Below are 21384 nucleotides of genomic sequence, written 5' to 3'. Positions count from 1 at the left end.
GGGGCTGGCATGAGAAAGGGGGCTCAGTGCGCTGCATCTCTGGGCCCCAAGTCAGCATCCTGGGCCCAGCCTGGGGAGCCTCCCCACGGGCACAGCAAGAGGGGCCATGTTGGCTCCTGTCCCGGGGTCCCCAGGCCCTCTCCAGTCTCCAGGCCACCTCACACGGCCCCGAAGCCAACGGCCCCATAGTCTGTCCCCGCCAGGGCACAGTCAGGCCTCACTGGGCTCAAGGGCTTTGGGGCAGCTGAGGAGCCTGCGGACGGGAGTGGGCTGCCTCTCTGCAGAACCCCCCCCCCCCCCCCCCCCCCCGCCCCTGACCTCATCCACTTTGGTCGAGGCCCATAGGCCGGCTCAGCCTGCGGGCGCCCTTCCAGCCAGGCGCTTCTGAGCCGTCAGCTCCCTCTGAGCTGTGGGCCGCAGGCAGCACCCTGCAGGGGCTCGCTCATTCTGGGGCCGCTGGAGGCGGACAGTTGGACAGCCTGGAGCGTCCAGCTCGCGGGAGCCCAGGGCTAATGAACAGCCTTTGCTGCTCTGGGGGTGGGGGACCCCAGGAAGTCAGGGACAGCAGAGGCAGGATGGTCCTGGGAACAATGACAGGGCGGCAGGCGGGTCCCTTGGTAGGTAGTGTGCGCCACTCTTGGTCTCGCGTGGGGAGTTCCAGCCCCACAGTGGCAGTTCACCCGGGGGAGAAACCAAACCAAACCAACCTATGTCACTCTTCTCGCTGAAACAGGTAGTGAGTTTATTTTTATAGTTAAATAGAATTAATGAGTAAATATTTAGGGAAATCTCTCAGCTTAATTTTCCAGGTGGTAATTTTTTTTTTTTTTTTAGATTTTATTTATTCCTGAGAGACACACAGAGAGAGGCAGAGATACAGGCAGAGGGAGAAGCAGGCTCCATGCGGGGAGCCCGATGCAGGACTCGATCCCGGGACCCTGGGATCACACCCTGAGTTGAAGGCAGACGCTCAACCACTGAACCACCTGGGGGTCCCCGGCCAGTTGATTTTTGACAAGGTTGCCAAGACCATTCAATGGGGAAAGCACTGTCTTTTCAATAAATGGTGCTGAGAAAACCGGGCATCCACGTGCCGAAGAATGTTGCCAGATGCCTACCTCACACCATATGCAAAAATTAACTTGAAAAGAACCAAAGACCTAAGCTATGAAACTCTTGGGGGAAATCTTCATGGCTTTGGATTTAGCAATGATTTTTTTGCTATGACACCAAAAATGCAAGCAAGAAAAAAAAAATAGGTAAATCGGACTTCATAAAAATGAAAACCTTTTGCACACTGAAGAACACCGTGAAGGGAGTGAACAGGCAATCTGCAGATGGTAAAACATTCACAAATCCTATATTGATGAGAGATTCATATCCAGAATATATAAAGAGCTACAGCTCATTAACAAAAACCAAACAGTTGATTAAAAAAAGGCAAAAAAATAATAAAAAATTAAAAAATAGGCAAAAGACCTGAATAGACAGGTCTTCAAAGATACACAAATGGCCAAAAAGCACATGAAGATGCCCAACATCATCAGTCATTAGGCAAAGGCACAATCAAAACCACCACGAGACATCATTTCATATCCATTAGGATGATTATTACAAAAGAAAGGGAGGGGATCCCTGAATGGCTCAGCGGTTTCATGTCTGCCTTTGGCCCAGGGCGTGATTCTGGAGTCCCAGGATCGGGTCCCCATCGGGCTCCCTGCATGGAGCCTGCTTCTCCCTCTGCCTGTGTCTCTGCCTCTCTCTATCATAAATAAATAAAAATAAAAAAATCTTAAAAAAAAAAAAGGGAAACCACCAGTGCTAGTGAGGAAGTGGATAAATCTGAACCCTGGTGCATCCCTGTGAGGAGGGAACGTAAAGGTGCAGCTGCTCTAACCGACAGTTACTGGTTCCTCAGGAAGTTAACGGGACCTACCAGGTCCTGCCAGTCCACTCCTGCGCGTGGACCCAAGATAACTGAAAGCAGGGACTCAAACAGATGCTTGTATGTCGGTGTTCATTTAGGTCATTCACGATAGCCAAAAAAAAAAAAAAGGTGGGAACCACCCAAATGTGCATTGATGGATAAGCGAATAATCAAAACGTACAAACGCACGATGGCATGGTATCTGGCAGTGGGAACGAGCTCTGGCCATGCCACCTCGTGACTGCATCTTGAAAGCACGGTGCTAAGTGAGAGACGCCGAAGCCAGACAAAAAAGGGCACAACCTGTGTGATTCTACTCAAAGTGTCCAGAACCGACGATTCCCTAGACCTAGAAAGTACATCAATGGCTGCACAGGCCATGGGGGGGGGGAGCGGTTGTACACGCCAGCTAAGGGGATGAAAACGCTTAAAAATTGACCAAAGTGGTGAATGCACAGCTCTGTGAATCCACTGACAGCCTCTGAATCATGCATTTTTAAAATTTTACTGATTTACGTGAGAAAGAGAGAGCATGAGGGTGGGGGGGGAGACTCTCAGGCAGACGGTGCTGGGCACGGAGCCCGATGCCGGGCTGGATCCCATGACCTGAGCCAAAATCCAGAGCCGGACCCCTGGGGCGCCTGGGTGGCTAAGTTAGTTAAGCCTCTGACTCCTGATCTCAGGGTCCTGGGATCCAGCCCCACATTGGGCTCCCCGTCGCCGGCACGCACGCTCTCTCTCAAGCAAATAAATAAAATCTTAAAAAAAAAAAAAAAAAGAAAAAAAAAGAAAAAAAAGGTTGTTATAGGAAACAAGACAAAAACCCAAGAAATTCGCAATTTAAAAGCCTGAAGAAAGATCAAAAGGAGCAGCTTAAAATTCTATCCATAGTATCTCCCTACACAATACAAGAAGCATAAAAAATCAATGAGAAACAGGTTAATTATTCAACAAGCAGTGCTGACAATTCTGGCTGCTTGGGGGAAAAAAAACTGTTTCTGTGTTTCACATCATGATGAAGTCCATTTCCGATGGATTAAAAAGGCAAATGTAAACAAGGAAACCTTCAGGATCTAGAAGAAAAGACGGGCTTCCGGGCGGCCTGGCGGGAAGGCTGCAGGTGTGGGCCTCGGCTGGCAGTGGTGGGGACGGGGGGTACGGGACGCGGGGCCATCAGGGCCATCACAAGGTAGCTGCAGAGCTGCAGACGCCCGCGCTTGGGTCCTTCACTGTGGTCCGTGCAGTACCGACTGCCGAGGCCGTGCCTGATGCTTAAAAGGCACTGCTTAAAAGCAGGATTTTCCACCAGTTTGCAAAACTTACTATAGGAAACTCGCCGGAAGAACAAGCTGGACTCAGGAGGGTCAAGATGCAGCAGGGGAGGGGGCGCCCAGGTGGCTCCGTGGTTGGCTGTGACCCCAGGGTCCCGGGATCGAGTCCCGCATCCGGCTTCCCACAGGGAGCCTGCTTCTCCCCCGGCCTGTCCTCTGCCTCTGTGCCTCTCACGGATAAATAAATAAAATCTTAAAAAAAACAAAAAAAAACCAAAACTGTAGACCACCTCACCCTGGCATTTTCACTGTTCTCTATAAGGTGGCTTTTTTTTTTTTTATTGCCAAAGTCTAATAACAGGGAAGACTGTCACGCTTATACGTGAAATAGAATAAATAACCTAGAAGAAATCATGGATGAAGTAGTCATTTAGTCACTTGATGAGCATGGGCTGTACAAGCATAAAAATAGTAAGAATCAAAACTTCAAACATAGTATGAATTCAGTTCCATAAAACAAAACCAACGTTGGTGTGCATGCCTCCTTGCCATGAGTGTGTGTGTAAAGCGGGAGAAACAGAACTCGCTTTGCTTTATTTTGCTTTCTGTGTTTTTAAAACAATATTCTCCACAGTGAACATATTACTTTCATCTTCAGGAGATAACGTGTTTCATGACACACATATCCCAAAAAATCCTGAAGGCAAACAACACGTTTTTGAATTTTTTTTTTTTGTTTTGTTTTTGAATTTTAAATACACAACTGCTTTAAGCACTTGGTGGGATTTGGAATTCAAGTGGAAATCAATGTACAGATCATTGGACGTAAGAGCACATTTGAGGGATCCCTGGGTGGCACAGCGGTTTGGCGCCTGCCTGTGGCACAGGGCGCGATCCTGGAGACCCAGGATCGAATCCCACGTCGGGCTCCCGGTGCATGGAGCCTGCTTCTCCCTCTGCCTGTGTACACTCTGCCTCTCTCTCTCTCTCTCTCTCTCTGTGACTATCATAAATAAATAAAAATTAAAAAAAAAAAAGTTTTAAAAAAAGAGCACATTTGAAGGCACCAGCAGCTCAGGACGTCGGCCACCGGTGGCCGTGGGCACAGGCCGCACGACGAGTTCTGTTTGAACTGGTCAGAGGGGAGGGTTTTCAGTGCCACGATGGGGAAAGACCAGTGGCCCTCGGGATCAGAGCACAAGGTGGGCCGGGGAGGCTGTGCCACAGGTCCTCCGAGGGCAGTGCCCTCCTGGCCGCAGACCCCCGGACAGACCCGAGGCTGCTTCCTGGGGGTCGTGGGTCCTCCCTCCCCCTCTGCAGGGCTCTCCTTCCTCTCCCACGCCCCCCAGCACTCCGCCGCTCAATGCTCCCGATGTGGCGCCTGTGGTGCCCGCCCTGCCCGGGGAGCTCCGGGGCTCTGACCCTTCAGCCGCTTCCTGGGACGAGGAGGCAGGGGCAGGAAAGAAGGAAGGGGCTGGGTCCCGGTGCTCCCAGGCCTCGGGCACTCTGGGTCCCACAGTCCCACACGGCCACCTCGCGGACATCCCGTGAGCGCTGGCGGGCCGGCCGGCCGGGCCATGCTGGAGCTCAACCTCATGTCTGTTTTATGCAGGACGTCAAGCCGGGGAGAACCAAGGCCTCCCAGAAGCCAGGGAGCGGTCAGCGGGACAGCATCTGCGCTGTGTTCCCCGCCAGGGGCAGGGACGGCCCGTGTTCTCAGGGCTGTGAGGTGGAAGAAGACAGCAGACGCGTGCTCAAGCACAGAGCTGCCTTTATTGATCCTGGGCCGCAATGCCCAGGGCTCAGGGTGTCTTCCCTCCTCCTCCCTTGCGTCCTCAGCTGGTCAGCCGCAGCCCGGCCAGTGCAGGGGTGGGGGCTGGGGGCATCAGACCTGGCTCCCTCCAGAAGGAAAGGGCCTCCCACAGTCCTGGTTAGTGTCCTGAGAAAGACCCCCAGCTGGGTCACCTGCCCACCTCGTGGTGGAGGCCGAGGGTGGGCTGGGGAAGGCCCCGGTCGCGCAGGTGTTGGGGTGGTGGGGCCTCCACACAGCAGGGCGGCCAAAGCCTGCCCTTGGGGACCGCACCCCAACCTGCACCTGTCCCAGCACCTGTCGGCTAAGGCACGCTGGCTGCATGTGTCTTGCCGCGGAAGGCCAGCGGCGCGCTGGGGACCCGACCCTCTGGACATGTGGCTGACGGAACGTGGCTACTTTTTCCTCCTAGGAGCCTGAGCGCTGCCGCTGCAGTTGTCAGGGGCGGGGGCGGCCGCTTTGCTGGCAGGCCCGCAGTCCTTCTTAGGGGCTGGCCTGTGCTTCTCCTCCTTGGCCACAGGGGAGGCGTGGGGGGGACGGGGCCCCAGCAGGGCCTGCATGCCCCTGATGGCCCCCACTGCGGCAAGGAGCCCCCAGAGCAGGGTGGAAGCCTCCAGGGGTGACAGCTGTTTCCGTATCCAGTGGAGGGCCTGGGCCAGGGTGTTGCCGGAGCTGCGGGCTCGGGGCGGGCTCTTGTCCTGTGGATGCAGGTTTGACAGAGGCCCATGGAGACCAACCCCGAGGGGGGACCACCCACCACCTCCCCCCACTAACGCCTTCCTACCTGGAGGCCAAACTGTCTGAGCAGCGCGTCCAGCAGGGGGTCCCCTAAGGACACCGGGGGGAAGAACTCCTCGACCCACTGGCGTCGCCACCACTGGCTGCAACAGGGCGGTATGTCCGGGGGGGGGGGGCGCTTGAGCCCGGGCCCCAGCACCCCTCACCCCGGTGTCCAGCCTTACCTCTGCTCTCCAGGATGTGAGAACCAGTACTTGTAACGTTGAGCCCGCACGTAGGTGGGCGGCTGCTTGTGGAAGGGGTACTTCTCCACGTCGTTCTGGATGAGGCGGATCACTGCAGAGCAGTAGAGGTCAGCACAGCCCTGTCTCCCCCGGCCCCTGCCTCCCCTTCTCACACTCTCTGCTCCCCCTGGGGCCTACCCTGCCAAGACCCTCCGCCTCCCCATCTGCCGGGCCTCACCAGGCTCCCTGCCCTGCAGCAGGCGCAGGACCAGGCTCGTGAACCAGGGGCTGTGCGAGTGCGGGCCCAGAGCGGCGAACCACATCTGCCAGTCGAGACGGGGCTGGTGGGGTGCCACAATGGGGGGCGGCCGGCTCAGGTTCCCCGGCTTGTACATGAACTCGATCTCCTGCCCGGCACGACAGGTGAGCATGACCTGCTGGACCCGATGGACCCTCTCTGCCTCCCTCCCTCCCTCCGTGGGTGCCTCCCTGCCCTGGGGGCCTGAGGCAGGGTCTACCTTCCAGTGCTGCCCGTCGTAGCTGCCTTCCAGCACCACCTCGGGCCGCCCACCCAGGCCGGTCATCCGGCGGAAGAGGCCGTAGGAGTTAGCTAGCTGCAGGTGTTCCACGGTGCCAAACAGGCGGTGGGCACCAGTCCAGAGACGCCCATGGGTTGAGGGCTCTATGTAGGAGTATGGCACCTGGAGACAGGGCAGCAGCTCAGTGCTGTCCCTCCAGCCCCCACCCCCCTCCCCGAGTGCTACCCACCAGGCTGATCACAAACAAGGCCACCGTGGCAGTGCCAAAGATGAACAGCTGGACTGCAGTGCAGAACTTCCTCAGCCACCCTCGCACCTGGGTCCACCTGGGGGGCGGGGGACCCAAGTGCCGTCAGGCCTGCCCTGCATAGCTCTACCCCACCCCCTCGGACCACATACCTCCAGAAGGCAGTCAGCAGTTCCCAGCCGAGGGAGGCCACCCCCAGCCACATGGTGGGCAGAATCACCATCTTCAGCCACTGGGAAAACTGGTGGAAGGTAAAGGCTGCAGAAAGAAAGGAGTGTGAGGAGGGCAGTCCAGCCTCTGCCCCTGGCCCCCCAGCTGGTACTCACTGGTCGTGGAGTGAACAGCAAGCTGCTCCCAGTCAACCTCCAGGCCGAAGTAACGCACGGTGCCATAGGCCAGCAGCCCGTAGATGGTACATTCCAGGAGCAGGGCCAGCAGGGCCAGCAGTGATCTGGGCCAGGCTGCTGAGCAAGACAGTCACAGGTGGGCTGGGGTCACTAGACGAGTGTTGGAGGGCAGGAAACTTGCTGGTGGGCAGTCGGGCTGAAGATGCCTGGCTGTCCGGGACAAGCTGGCACTCACAAGCGGGGGTCTTTCTGCAGCGGCCGCTGTCAGCCTCAGCAGTGAAGTTCCCATCGTCCAGGAGGGCGGTTGTGAGCACCAGGGTGAGCAGATTGAAGAAGTTATAGTTGCCAGTGATGATGATCAGGACTTGCAACAAAACCTGGGGGAGGACCCATGCTAACTCCCAAGGCCCGCCCCCTTCCAGCCCTTCCAAGTCCCTCTGCACCCCGTGCCTGGGCCTCTCTTGCAGGCATCACATCCCCTCCCTGTCACCCCCCTGGCCGTCATGCTCCCACTCCAGCTGTCCCTTACTCCCTGCTCATACCTTCTGTGGCTCCCCGTCACCTGGAGAAAGCCCAGGCTCAGCAGCCTCTGCTAACCTGACTTCTCCCAGTGAGGCTGAGCCCTGCCCCACAGGTTTGCCTTCATACCCTGAGGTAGCCTGTTCCCTGCTCATGAGGCCTTGAGTGCTCCCAGCAACCACCCAATCCCGGCAGGACCCCCTGGGCAGCGCTCACAAAGGCCATGTCCCGTCAGATGGCTGAGGTCCCCACTGACCTGGGAGTAGAAAGCTGCCAGGCGCAGGCGGTGCACGGGGGCAAAAAACAGTGGGGGGACTGCAATCTCGATGAGGAACGTGGCCACCACACTGAGTTTGTGCAGCCAGATAGGCAGGTGGTGGGCGAACCAGGAGGCAGGCGTGGGCAGGCACTGGGTCTCATAGTGGTAGGTGAGGGCTGCAAGTGACAAGGGGTGGTCAGAACGAGACAACCCCCAGCCCTGTCCCACGTCCAGGACGGGACGCTCACCAGTAAGCCCCCACCACGCGGGGCAACGGCTGGTCAGCTTGACCACGCCCGAGGCAAACATGAGGCGAAACAGCAGCCAGCGCACAAGCCAGAAGGGGAGGGCTTCATGGGGCGATGCCCCTGCCAGCCCGCCCTGGGGGGTCTGCTTATGGCAGGGGGGCTGCCTCAGGGGGGCCACCAGCACGGCCAGGAAGCCAGTCTCCAGCAGTAGGGAATCCCTATGGGGAGAAGGAAGAGCACAAAGGGCCCCTCCCCATCAAGGCTGCTCCCCTCCGAGGGTCCTCCCTGGAGAGGCAACCGTCCCCCGCCTCCCCGGCCCCACCTGCTGCAGCCCCACACCGAAGTCACTCACCACTGGAAGTAAAGAAACACCTGGCCCACCTGCAAGGAGAAAGGCTGTCAGGGAGCAGGGGGTGTCTGCAGAGGCAGGCGGGGGCCAGGGTGGACGGGGGACTGAGGTCCTGACATGGGTGCGGGTGGCAGCAGGCAGCCCCACTTACCTGGCAGGCCGACAGGTAGGCAGCCCAGAGCAGCAGGTAGACGAAGAGGTTGCGCAGCGGGCGCAGCAGCAGCGCGCCCAGGGCCAGCAGGGCGCCCAGCAGGCTCAGCAGCTCCAGGCCCTGCGCGGTGTCCAGCCCCAGCTGCGGGGCCTCCCACAGCAGCGTCGGGGTCTCCCAGAGCTGCCGCCAGCGCCCCTTGCCCTGCGGCCGCAGCGTCCTCCGCGCAGGCAGGATGCCCTCGGCGCCGTACAGGCCTGCGGGAGGGCGCGTCAGGCTCCCCCCCAGCGCGCCGGCCGGGGCCCGCACCCCCCCCCCCCCGCGGACCCGCCGCAGCCGGCGACCCGGGCCAGCGCCCCCGCTGGCGGAGCTCACCCGGGCCTCCCGCGTCTGCTCTCCCACCTGCCCACCAGGTGCGCGCCCACCGCGCTCAGGGGCCGCGACCTCTGGGAAGCGGGTCACCGCACGCGCCCTTCCCCCCGGGCCGGCGGAGCGTCGGCGGGGCCGTGAGCGGACTCAGGGAGCGGGCTGGGGGCGTCCCCGCGGGGCCCTCACCCGGGATCTGCGTGTAGAGAGACGCGAAGGCCAACGCGTAGACGGCGGCCACGCCCTGGAGGAACAGCCGCCGCGGGAGCCCGGAGGCCGCCATGTCCGCTACGCGGCCAGCTGCAGACGCGCCCGCCGGACGCCCCGCCCCGCCCGTCCGGCGGCAACGGCAAGCCCCGCCCCGCCCACAAGCAACGACAAGCCCAGCCCCGCCCCCGCCCGCAAACGGCAGGCCCCGCCCCCGGCAAGCCCCGCCCCCGGCCCTTCCGCAAACAGCAAGCCCCGCCCACGCCCACAAGCAAAGACAAGCCCCGCTCCCGCCCCCGCTCCCCGCCCCCGCCCCCGCGCTGCGCTCTCGGGCGCCTGCTGAGGCCGTGTCGTCATAGGTGTGCGCGCGGCGTCGCGTGTTGCGTCCTTTCCCGGGGCGGGAACAGCAAAATGGCGCCAGAGGCGGTGGCGGGCTGAGGACGCTGGCTCCCCTCGAAGACCGCCCTGCGCCCCGCGGGCCGCCGCGGCCCCCCCGGACATGGAGGACGTGGAGGCGCGCTTCGCCCACCTGCTGCAGCCCATCCGCGACCTCACCAAGAACTGGGAGGTGGACGTGGCGGCCCAGCTGGGCGAGTATCTGGAGGAGGTGAGCGCGGCCCCGGAGGAGGGGCGCGGGGCGGGCGGGGCCGCGGGCGGGCGCCGGGGCGTGGGGGTGGGGTGGGCCCGACCCCGCCTCGCGCGACCGTCCGCGCCCTCGCCGCCCTCGTCCTCGGGATACGAGTATTTGGTTTTTCTCCCAATTCTGACCCTGCGTCTCGAAGCCGCTCCCTCCTGAAGTAGCGCGGAGCCGCCCGCACCGCACCTGGGAGCCGCGGGATGCGTTGGCGGCGGTGACTGGCGTCTCGCTCCGATACCGCGGCATAGTGCACGTTTGGGTGTTTGGGAGGGCCCGATCGCGGGCGCAGAGCTCTTGCTTTTTTTTTTATTTTTATTTATTTATGATAGTCACACAGACAGAGAGAGAGAGAGAGAGGCGGAGAAGCAGGCTCCATGCACCGGGAGCCCGACGTGGGACTCGATCCCGGGTCTCCAGGATCGCGCCCTGGGCCAAAGGCAGGCGCTAAACCGCTGCGCTACCCAGGGATTCCGAGCTCTTGCTTTTTTTAAAAAAAAGATTTTATGTATTCGAGAGACGGAGCGTGAGCAGGCGCGGGGGGCCGAGGCAGAAGGAGAGGCCGCCTTCTCGCGCGCCGGCAGCCGGACGTGGGCGGCGTCCCAGTACCCGGGGATCGTGACCTGGGCCCGAGGCGGACGCTCAACCCGTGAGCTCCGGCGGCCCGCCTGGTTCCCTGTAGGATGGATCCCCTCATCCTTTATGCCTCAGCTTAAATGTCAGCTCGCTGTCTAAAGCAGTTCTGTCGTAGTCAGTTATATTCTCTAGAATGTTTATCACAATTTGGCCTGTTCAGTCGTTTGTGGTCTTTTTGCTCTAGAATGTAGGTTCCACGAGGGTAGGAACCACGTGTGTACTCTGTTCTTTCTGCATAGTAGAGTGCCCAGCACACAGCAGGCACAGAATGAGTGTTTGTTGAATGACTGCTTGACCTGTTGGTCAGCGTCCTCTGCTTGGACACAGACTGCTGCGACAGTTCAGAGGATAGTGCTGCGTGGGGCTGCTGTGGATTCCAGGTTTCCACATTGGACTTGGTGATGCCTGGTAAATCTACTTCCTAAGTTGGTCAACTCCCTTTCTGCTTCTTTCTTTGTTTCTTTTTAAAAATGTTTTATTTGTTTATTTGAGAGAGCAGGGAGAGAAGCAGACTCCCCGCTGCTGAGCAGGGAGCCCGACCTGGGGGTTGATCCCAGGACCCGGAGATCACTACCTGAGCTGAAGGCAGAGGGTTTATCGACAGGAGCTACCCAGGCGCCCCTCCCTTCATGCTGCTTGTGTTGCTCTTCCAGACCTTCTCTACCCTTTGAAGTCTTAATTTCCCTGCTTCCGTTTTGTCTTTTTTCTTTCATTTTCCATGCAGCTGCCAGGAAGTTTTTTTTTTTTTTTAGCACATCATATCACATTGGTATTCTCTTTTTTTTTTTTTTTTTAATTTTTTTATTTATTTATGATAGTCACACAGAGAGAGAGAGAGAGAGAGGCAGAGACACAGGCAGAGGGAGAAGCAGGCTCCATGCACCGGGAGCCCGACGTGGGATTCGATCCCGGGTCTCCAGGATCACGCCCCGGGCCAAAGGCAGGCGCCAAACCGCTGCGCCACCCGGGGATCCCACATTGGTATTCTCTTGCATCCATTTTTTAGCTGGTTGTTGAGTGTCTTCGGAGCCGAGAATCGTGTTAAATCGTGAGATGATAGCGGCAAGCAAACAGTAGTCCCTGCTATCCCCTTGTGGGAGGATGGATCCTAATTTAGTAGCTATGTGGAGTTTTGGAACAGGTATAGGTCTGCCGAGAGGTTAAGATTTGGGCTCAGCGTCCTAGCTAACAGGTGGCAGAGCAGAGGCCACCTGTCTCCTCACTGTGTCTTTGTGTAAAACTGATGAGACAAAAACAAAAACAAAACAAACTGATGAGACATTTGAGAGAAGAGTTGAGAGTTCCAAAAAGAGTTTACCTGGGGGCCCTAACTGTTGGGGATAAAAGGGGTTGGCTAGTCAAGGTGAAGAATGTTCCGAGGTAGGAAGGCGCTTGGCTCCGTGGACAACCCGGGGAGGGAGTCGTGTGACCCCGTACAGCGAGGTGGGTGGGGGCGGGCAGCAAGGCTCTCTTTAGGATTCGGGGTTTTTTCTTTTCTTTTTTTTTTTTTAAAGGATATAGGTTTTAGTGACTTTATTTTATTTTAAATATTTCTTACAGATTTTATTTATTCATAAAAGACAGAGAGAGAGAGAGAGAGAGAGAGAGGCAGAGACACAGGCAGAGGGAGAAGCAGGCTCCATGCAGGGAGCCTGACATGGGACTCCATCCTGGGGTCCCCAGGATCATGCCCTGAGCTGAAGGTGGCGCTAAACCACTGAGCCACTGGGGCTGCCCAGATCTGGGTTTTTTTCTTAAGAGTGGCAGAAAGCTATTAGGGTTCTGAGTGGAGTGACATCATCTGCCTTGTATCTTCAGACAAGCACCTGCTTGTGAAGAGTAGATTGGAGGGGAGTGAAGGATGGGAAGAGCCCAGTTAGTGCCGAGGCCCAGGCAAGAGGTGGGGCTGGCTGAGCAAGATGGGTGGTCACTGTGGGGAGGAGCGGACAGGCAGTCAGTGGAGCAGGGAAGGGCAGGGAGCATGGCCTGGATTGAGTGCAGGAGGTGAGAGAGCACAGGAAGGAGCTGGGGCTTGCGGGTTTATGGACGGGTGGTTGGGGTGGTATCTAGGCTCAGCGCGGACCTGTCCAGTAAGAGTTTTAGCTAAGATGTCCAAATGGTGTTTGAGGAAGGCAGTTAGATCCATGGCTTTAGGTGAGATGGGAGGCTCTGCCTGGAGTATGCATTCGGGAGTTGTCGGAAGGCAGGTGGACCATGAGGTCCTGGGAGCGGGCGGGCGAGCGTAGGCTGAGGAGGAAAGGGCCATCCCTTCAGCCCAGGGCCTGGGTGGCTCAGCTGCCCTCGCCTTCATACTCTCTCCTTGGGAAAGCTATCTTCACTTCTTTCCAGAATGTTCTGCTCGCTCAGACTGGCCTGAGAAGCTCCCTGGATCCTATGGGAATGGTACAAGTGGCCTCTTGGTGGCACCCTCCCAGACTCCCCCTTTCCTTTTGGTGCCCAGGTCCTAATGTCTAACCTTGGTCATTATCCTGTGCTTCGGGCATCTTTGCATAATACTCATGTTCCTAAGTATTTGAATCTCAGGTCTGCCTTTGTGGCCGAGCTTGGTCTTCCTACCAGGCCTCTTCCTTCATCTGCCTGGGGCGTGTCTGTCTTTTAGGCGCACCTACTGATGTTAGCACTTTGTTCATCAAAGTTATTGACCCCGGCATCAGGCGCCGGGGTAAAGGCTGGAATTGGCCCTGACAGGTGGAGAGAAGCCCTGGGTGTGCGAGCCACACTGCGGAGGCCTTCACACTGGGCAGGGCAGGGCAGGGAGTGGGCGGCAGGGCAGATGGAAAGCCAAGGCAAAGAGTTTGAAAAAACATGCTGGGGCTTCAAGTGCTGTTTGCTGAGAGGCGTGCAGGAGGGGGGCTGAGGCGTGGGGAGCCCCTGAGTTAAGTATGAAAATAGAGTTAGGGACTTTGAGGTGTCTCGGGATGGTTCTGGGCGCATGCTGCAGTGTAGGAGACAGCACTGCTGTAGACGGGTTTGGGAATTGTTGGCATACGGCCTGCGGGTCACTGACAAGAGGTGATATGAGCTGGGGCTCAGGGGCCAAGGGGGGGCCAGGGGCTGCAGAGGAAGGACTCATTTGGAAGTGTTCTCTTAGTTTCTGCCCAAAGGATTGACACCAGTGTTCTGTGTGTGTCCTCCCCAGCACTCCCAGGGTGAGGGCTCCTCCTGCCCGACTCTGTCCAGCTGGCCTTGACTTGGAGGGGCTCAGTGTGCAGTGCCTCCGGGCCTCCCAAAGGGAACTGCTGTGCAGCTCCGGCTGTTTGTGGCTCACAACTCTAGGGGCCTCCCTTTTCCAAAACGCGGTCTCAGAGATTACAGGAGGTAGGAGAAATCCTCGGCCTCTCGCCTCCAAAAATAAAACAATGGACAACCAGTGAGCCCAGAGCAGAGCCAGGGCTGAAGGGTGCCGTGTGGTGAGCAGGCACTGCAGGCCGGTGTGGGGTGGGCTCTCTGGGGAGACGCACGCAGACTTTGGCTGCCCCAAGGCCCTGGTGTTGTGTCTTGCAGTTGGACCAGATCTGCATTTCCTTTGATGAAGGGAAAACAACAATGAACTTCATGGAGGCAGCACTGTTGATCCAGGGTTCTGCTTGTGTCTACAGTAAGAAGGTGGGTGCCGCCTGGCTGTTGGTGTCACATGCGAGTATCTTCCGGGACAAGGCTGTGTCCTGCTGGCACGGGTGGCAGGCTCACCCTCTCTTCCTGGCCCCGCCAGCACTCTGGTCTCCCCTGCTCCTCCCCACCTGTTAACACAGCTCACACTTATAATCGAACAATTATCATCAAGGAGCGATCTTAGATTTATAATTGCAGGGTCTGCTGCTAATGCTAAACGTCCAGCAATGTCCAGGAGAGCCCCCCCACACAACAAAGAATCATCCCGTCCAAAATGTCAATAGTCCTAAAGCCCAGAAACCATATTGTAGAGTAAGAGGAGAAGCAGGATGAAGGGAACATGTTGAGAAAAACCGGTATTTAGGAAGTGCCCACCAGAAGGAAGTCAGAGAAAGATAAAAGAAAATGTCCTGAAGTCAGAGCGGTAGAGAATTTTAAGGGGAAGGAAAAAATTGTTGAATTCAGTGGATTGACCCATACAGGACAGGTATTCAGGTGTCTACGGGTCTGTAATTGGAAGGTCAGCAGGGGTTTCACTGAAAGGAGGGCCAGACTGTGGGGTGGGGAGAGGCCACTGGGAGAGGAGACAAGGGTGGGCGTGAGTCAAGCAGTGGTCCTGCAGCCAGCCAGCTCGTGCCCCGCTCTGGGCCTCGGCCTGGACTGGCGAGATCAGAAATGGGCAGCAGGCAGGTGTCAGAATATCCTCAGCGACAGCCAGGACTGAACCGCACGGACCTGAAGGGTGAAAGGGCAGGTGGGGCGGCCGAGGAAGCAAGACCCCACAGCTGAGGAGTCGGTCAGGGCCGTGGGTTGCCAAGACCCCTCTCAGGAGTCTGGAGGCGGAAGTCAGGGTTGTGACGTAGGGGAGGTGGACCCAGAGTTCCTGCCTAGTGCCCAAGTATTCATAACGGAGAATAGAAGTCAGTGGCTGAGAATCAGCAGACTTGGTGGAAGTTCAGAATACTCCTGAGGGGAACCAGACTGGCTGACAGCCTGGGCAGCGTGATGGACGCTACACGTATCCTGTGGTTTGTGAGGGCGCCATGGGGCACACTTACGTGACTTCCCCCAGCGTGCTGAGCCGTCCCTCCTGCAGGGGCAAGGAGAAGTGCGTGACAGCACTGGTCCAGAACTGGCGGTTTAGTGGCTGGGAGAAAGGTGCACGAGGTGAGTGTTTAGAAGTATGTGATGGGTCCCAGCTAGGGAGGGGCGAGCGACCTGCATTCAGGCCTGACCAGCACAGGACACAGTAGCTTTACTGGGGGCACCAGAAGTTATTAAGATAGTTTGAGATCTCATTGGCTTTTGTCCTAGATAATCCCATTAAGTCAGATTCCTATGTCCTGCATGTGTCCTGAGAAGGAACGTCTGCACAGACGTGCAGTGACAGATGTGCGTGTTGTAAAGCAAGTGCAGTGACATGTTAATAATAAAGTCTGGAAGGTGTGGGGGGTCAGCACCACCCAGGAGGACTTCCTGAAACAATGCAGACGGCCTGTGACCTGGGCTGTCAAAGATGGTAAGTACTAGCAACGCCTCTCTGCTCATTCTCTATGAAGCGGGAACAGCGGTGGTACGTAGTTCAGGTAGACTGGATGGGGTGAAGCCCGAGTCCTGAGACGTGCTGGACACTTACCAAAGTCACTATAAATTAATCCAAATAAATGGGGCCCATGTTCGAAGGACCACCATCCGCATGGTCACCATCGTGTCCAGTGTCTAGTGCAGAGCTCTGTGCATAAAAGAAGGATTTCATGCAAACTTATGGCATGAAAAAAAAGAAGCAGGGCCAAGAAGAGTTGCTTGTGTCCTTGGGCACGGTTACCCCAGAGGGAACGGCCTGGAGGGGGCACAGGTGCACAGCCTCCTGGCCAGCATCTCGGAAGTCCTGACCCTCACCGTGGGGGTGGGGTCCCACGGGTTGTGGCTGGGGCTTCTGGAGATGGGGCAGTGGTGGCCCAAACCTGCAGGAGGAAAGGGGGCAGCTGTGGGTGCTGGGCGGGAGCAGCATGGACCTGGGCCAGCGGACCGCATGCGGGCTGGTGTGTAGGGTGTGAAGGCAGCCACTCGTGTGGCGTGCGGGGCCAGAGGAAGGGGAGAGGACCACACTGATGAGACATGTCAGGTGGACGTTGGCAGAACTCTGCTGGGAGTTTTGGAGAGGACGGTGGGCTTCTGTGTGTGTCCGCCTTTGGGGAGGGCCAGGTTGCATTGAGGTCGGCTTTCCTTCCCGCTCCTCACTGTCCGCTTCTCGTCACCAGGTGGAGTACCTCTACTCGCTGGTCTACCAGGCTCTGGATTTCATCTCCGGCAAGAAGTGAGTACTGGTGGTGAGCCAGGAGGCGGATGCCCATGTGTCTGCCCTGCGTGCAGCGTGGGAGGCCCCTGCAGCCTCCCAGACACCCATGCACTGGTTCTCTCTCAGGCGGGCCAAGCAGCTCTCCTCGGTGCGGGAACACGGGGCCGATGGGGACACCAGCTCCATGGCTCCCCAGGAGGGAGAGGACCAGGTGAGATTCTTGGGTGTGTGGCCGCTGCCCGCTGTGCACTTGCCTGGCGCTGCTCCTGAGCTCTTGTCCCCGCATAGTTCCTGTCACTGGATGACCTCCCTGACGCCCGCACTAACGTGGATCTGAGGAGTGACCTGGCCCCCCGTGTGAGTGCCCCTCCTTCTGTAGGGGCTGCACTTAGCTGACAGGGGTTGGAGGGATCATCCCATATGGGTTCCCCACCTGGAGCCCACGGGACCTGTGGCTCACCCACTGTTGGCCTCCATGCAGGAGATCCTCATCATCCCTCTCCTGCCCATGGCCCTTGTGGCGCCTGATGAGGTGGAGAAGAATGTCAGCCCCCTGTACAGGTATCGGCCTGAGCCTGGCTGAGGGGACTCAGATAAGGGGAGAGGCTGCTGGGCAAGGGTCTCTGCAGTGGATGTGTTTTGCCAGCACAGCTGTCAGGGGGAAGTCCTGGCCAGCCGGAAGGATTTCCGGATGAATACCTGCACCGCTCACCCCAGAGGAGCCTTCATGTTGGAGCTGGTGGGCATACCCCCCACGGAGACGCTGCTGCCGAGGAACCAGGAGGGTGAGGGCTTGGGTGTGGCGGGCTTGGGAAGGAGGGGTCCCCTGTGCCTGCCGGCTCTGGTCCCACCTCCCTCCCCGGGCACCTGCTGTGAGGATGTGTCTGAAGGTGCACATCCTCTTTGCCCCCTTTGCCTGTAGCTGGTTCAACCCAGGGTGCCTGGGTCCTGGGCCAGGTCTCTGTTCTCCCCGCTGAGCCCTGGCTCTGCTGGGCCCCTGGGAGGGGTCTCCTGGGGGAGGGGTTGGGCTGACCCTGCCCAATCCCCCTCTTTGCCAGAAGCTAAGAGGGCTGAGGAGCAGCCAATGGAAGTCTCTGCGTGCTGCCCAATCCCCGTGCTCAGCATCTCCCCGGAGCCAGGTGAGAAGGGAGCGTGGTGCTGCATTTGCAGGGTGTGGGTAGGGGTGCGCTGTGCTCAGCCACCCCAGGGGTGAGGTGTGGGGAGCAGCCGTGGCTCACTGTGCTGTCTTGGTCTCGTGACTGCCCTGTGACCATTCTTGGGCCTGTGAGGTTTGGGCCTACTGTTTCTCCCCTGGTAAGCACGGATGGGAGCGTTTCAGGAGGAAAATTGATAAAGGAAAATGAGCCAAACAGAACAGAGCGGTGTGACGAGAAGAGTGTGGAGTGCCCTGCTGCAGTCCCTGGGTCAGCTGAAGGAAGCCGAGTGAGGAGTGGCCTTGCAGGTTCTCCTGGGCGTTGGCAAGGCAGCCTCCCACCTGCTGTCTGCTCTCTACTCACCTGCTCAGGTACCTCGCCAGAGGATCCGCTGCCTGCAGGTGGTGGTGAGGATGAGGATGAAGAGGGGGCAGCAGAGCTCCCTGAGGCCATGGCCCCCGAGGTCCCCCAGGAGCCCCGGAGCCCACAGCAGGTAGGACCCCTACTGAGGCCTGCAGAGCTCAAGCCGTCAGCCAGGCAAGCGTCCCCACGCTCACGTGGGCCATGCAGTCCTGTCTGGGCACCCTCCAGACAGCCTTAGACCTGGCCTCACCCCCAGCTCTTTGGGGTGTTCCCCGCACGCCTTTCCTCTCTCTGAGCAGGACAGCTGCTGCTCCTCAGCAAGGAGCTGGGGTTCAAGGGCCTGTGCCCTATGCTGTTGTGGCTGGCACCTAGGATGGTGGCTGGTTTCCAAAGCTGACTCTTCTGGGGTCGGGCTGGCAGGAGGGGCCAGGCTTGAAGGCTTTTGCTGCTTCCCACCACCCTCATGGGTCACCTTTGTGTTTTGGCCTGGAGCTAAAAAATCTATTTTTATTTATTTTTAAAGATTTTATTTGTTTATTCATGACAGTGGGAGAGAAGCAGGCTCCATACAGGGAGCCTGACATGGGACTCGATCCCGGGTCTCTAGGATCACACTTCGGGCCAAAGGCGGCACCAAACCACTGGGCCACCGGGGCTGCCCTAAAAAAATCTGTTAGAAGAAAAACTCTGATGCATATAAGAAAGAGGTTAACGTTTGTTAATTTTGATCGATAGATGCGTGACATTTAAGATTTTTTTGTATATTTTAAAGAAAAAGGTACCTCACAACCATTTATTTATTTATTTGTATTTTCTTCTAAAATTTTTTCTTGAGTTTTTGTGGACCCTAAGAGGGTCCCTGCAGGGTTCTTGACGTCATGATGCCAGAGCACAGCTGCTGGTTGCCCAAGCCTTGGGTGCCAGGCTCTTCCTCCAGAGGAAGGGGAGGAGAGGGAGGAGGAGGGGGAGGAGAGGGACCCCCTGGAGCTGTTTCTTTGCAGAGTGCTGCCCAGCCCAGTGGGTGGGTGCTGCGGGAGCGACGGGAGCCAGCATCCCTGAAGGTGAGGGGCATGGGGGCTCAGACCAGGGAGGGTGTTCTTTGAAGCTCCACTGTCCCCCCCCCTCCCCCCAAACTCCTCCAGCTTTTAGAACCTGAGCTCCTAGCCTGAGGCCCTTTCTGTGGACTCTTTCTCAAGGAATCTTCCTTTCTCCAGAAATTAAGTCTGCTCTTCTGCCACTCTGGGGCTCCTCCCTCCCTGCTGTGTCACCATTAGGTCCTGAATGTGGCTGGCTCTTTGTGCTCAGTGTCTGGGCTCTGGGGGGGAGGGTGCACATCCTTAGCTCCCCACCCCCCACGTCTGCTTGTGCTCTGTGCTCAGGAGACTCCAGACCCCTGGCAGAGCCTGGATCCCTTTGACTCCCTGGACTCTAAGCCCTTCAAGAAAGGTAATTGGGTGGGTGCAAGGGGACACCTCTCTGGCATCTGTGGATGTATTCTCTGGAGCACTAGCATTTGATGAGGGTGGGCTTGTACCCATTGGGAGCCGGGTGGGAACTGTGCTTGTGCAGCTGTTCCTGGGGCCTGTGGGTGCCATAACCTACCCCAGGGCCCAAAGTTGTGCCCCAGACATAGTCGTTTGCCCCCAGGTAGGCCTTACTCCGTGCCCCCCCGTGTGGAGGAGGTTCCAGGACAGAAACGCAAGAGGAAGGGTGCCACCAAGCTGCAGGACTTTCACCAGTGGTACCTGGCTGCCTGTGAGTGGTGGGCTGGGGCTGGGCCAGGGTGGGAGGGTCCGGGGACAGCCTACAGGGACTCGGCCTCATTCCTGCCAACCAAATTCTCTTGAAGACGCTGACCATGCCGACAGCAGGAGGCCCCGGCGGAAGGGCCCGTCTTTTGCAGGTGAGGTCAGGGTTGTGTGCACTCTCCCGAGAGGTAAAGTGCTGTGGCATCATCTGTCTGGTTCCCCTGGGCCTGGGGGTGCCCAAGGCTCTAGGGAGACTGGGGTGGGGGCCCGGGCAGGACACGGGAGCACCTCTCACAAGGCCGTTGTGTACAGACATGGAGGTCCTGTACTGGAAGCATGTGAGGGAGCAGCTGGAGACTCTCCGGCGGCTGCAGAGGAGGGAGGTAGGTACTGGCCCCTGTGTGGAGCTCGAATGGCTCCTGCCGGGAGATAGCAGTGCCCCTCATGGGTGCTCTCTGCACAGTTGGGTGAGCGGTGGCTGCCGAGGCCTGACGAGGGGCTATGGCCTGAGGACGACGACAACCTGGAGGATTCCCTGGAGGATCTGAGGACAGCAGGTGGGAGCCTACTGGGATGGGCCAGGGTAGGGATTCACATCTGCCAGCCAACCTGCCTCCAGCTGGGGCTTCTTGTCTACCAGCAGATGACTTTCTAGAGCCTGAGGAGTATGCAGAGCCTCCTGAGGCTCAGCCCGGGGCCGCTGCAGACCTGGGTAGGCCTGAGAGGGGGTCCCGGAGAACAGGGGAGGGAGGAAAGGGCATGGCTCGTGGCCATTGCAGCTCACAGTTTCCGCTTTCCAGAAGCAGAGGCCATGTCAGCATCCCTGAGCTACGAGGAGCTGGTCCGAAGGAATGTGGTATGTCTGAGTGAGAGCAGGTGGGGTGCTGGGGGAGGGGCCCCTGCACGGAAGGTGACGGCTCCCTGGTCCTCCTCCAGGAGCTCTTCATTGCCACTTCTCAGAAGTTCGTCCAGGAGACCGAGCTGAGCCAGCGCATCAGGGAGTGGGAAGACACCATCCAGCCCCTGCTGCAGGAGCAGGTGAGGGGTCGAGCTGAGCTCTGGCTGCGAGTCAGGACACCCCACCCCACCCCCGCTTTGGTTTTGCCCCAGGATCTCGCCCCTCCTTGTAGGAACAGCACGTGCCCTTTGACATCCATACCTATGGGGACCAGGTGGTCTCAAGGTTCAGCCAGCTCAACCAGTGGTGTCCCTTCGCGGAGCTAGTGGCTGGGCAGCCTGCCTTTGAGGTGTGCCGCTCCATGCTGGCCTCCCTGCAGCTGGTGAGTGGCCTGGGGAGCCTGGGAGGGACCCGGTCCCCGCTTCTGCTGACACCTCATCCCTACAGGCCAACGACTACACGGTGGAGATAACCCAGCAGCCGGGGCTGGAGGCGGCCGTGGACACCATGTCCCTGAGACTGCTCACGCATCAGCGGGCCCACAAGCGCTTCCAGACCTACACTGCCCCCTCCATGGCCCAGCCCTGAGTGGGGAGCACTGAGGCTGGGAGTGGGCTCTGGAGCTCCCCCAGGGGTGCCGGGCACCCATCTGCCCGCTCCACCCTGTTTCCTGGCTGGCTCAGCCCAATAAAACGGTGTTACCACCCACCTAACCCTTAGAAACCCGTCAAGTCCTGCTCTGCAGGGAGAGGACCACCTGTGCCCTGCACTCTCTGTGAGTGACCGAGTCCTGAGCCCCTTCCTGCCCTTGCCTCCTGGG

At 58.5% G+C, this 21384-nt stretch overlaps 2 protein-coding genes across 11 annotated transcripts; one reads left to right on the top strand and one right to left on the bottom strand.

Moving 5' to 3' along the window:
- Positions 1 to 4952: 4952 nt before the first annotated feature.
- On the bottom strand, positions 4953 to 9338 carry LMF2 (lipase maturation factor 2). 2 transcript variants are annotated; one of them, XM_025455282.3, is made up of 14 exons: positions 9182 to 9338; positions 8630 to 8883; positions 8482 to 8510; positions 8130 to 8347; positions 7879 to 8057; positions 7339 to 7480; positions 7083 to 7220; positions 6909 to 7014; positions 6739 to 6835; positions 6489 to 6671; positions 6209 to 6377; positions 5971 to 6082; positions 5793 to 5889; positions 4953 to 5706 (listed from the first exon to the last, which is right to left on the bottom strand). In XM_025455282.3, exons 1-14 carry the CDS (start codon positions 9273 to 9275, stop codon positions 5404 to 5406), a joined length of 2121 nt encoding a protein of 706 aa, XP_025311067.3. In that variant the 5' UTR covers positions 9276 to 9338; the 3' UTR covers positions 4953 to 5403. The 2 variants fall into 2 exon arrangements, with proteins under 2 accessions (XP_025311067.3, XP_025311076.3); XM_025455291.3 differs by having other exon boundaries at positions 7083 to 7217.
- A 230-nt stretch (positions 9339 to 9568) lies between these two features.
- On the top strand, positions 9569 to 21277 carry NCAPH2 (non-SMC condensin II complex subunit H2). 9 transcript variants are annotated; one of them, XM_025455184.3, is made up of 20 exons: positions 9570 to 9806; positions 13995 to 14096; positions 16364 to 16419; positions 16528 to 16612; positions 16690 to 16758; positions 16883 to 16962; positions 17053 to 17186; positions 17463 to 17540; positions 17927 to 18048; positions 18920 to 18979; positions 19298 to 19364; positions 19566 to 19673; positions 19768 to 19821; positions 19979 to 20049; positions 20130 to 20223; positions 20307 to 20378; positions 20467 to 20522; positions 20603 to 20704; positions 20797 to 20946; positions 21012 to 21277. In XM_025455184.3, exons 1-20 carry the CDS (start codon positions 9699 to 9701, stop codon positions 21150 to 21152), a joined length of 1809 nt encoding a protein of 602 aa, XP_025310969.1. In that variant the 5' UTR covers positions 9570 to 9698; the 3' UTR covers positions 21153 to 21277. The 9 variants fall into 9 exon arrangements, with proteins under 9 accessions (XP_048971147.1, XP_025310969.1, XP_035551844.1 ...); XM_035695951.2 differs by having other exon boundaries at positions 17460 to 17540; positions 20322 to 20378; positions 20470 to 20522; XM_035695950.2 differs by having other exon boundaries at positions 17460 to 17540; positions 20322 to 20378.
- The last annotated feature ends 107 nt before the right edge of the window (positions 21278 to 21384 follow it).

This window comes from Canis lupus, chromosome 10 (assembly GCF_003254725.2).
Source record: "Canis lupus dingo isolate Sandy chromosome 10, ASM325472v2, whole genome shotgun sequence".
Taxonomy (NCBI): domain Eukaryota; kingdom Metazoa; phylum Chordata; class Mammalia; order Carnivora; family Canidae; genus Canis; species Canis lupus.
This window is presented reverse-complemented; position numbering and strand designations above follow the sequence as displayed.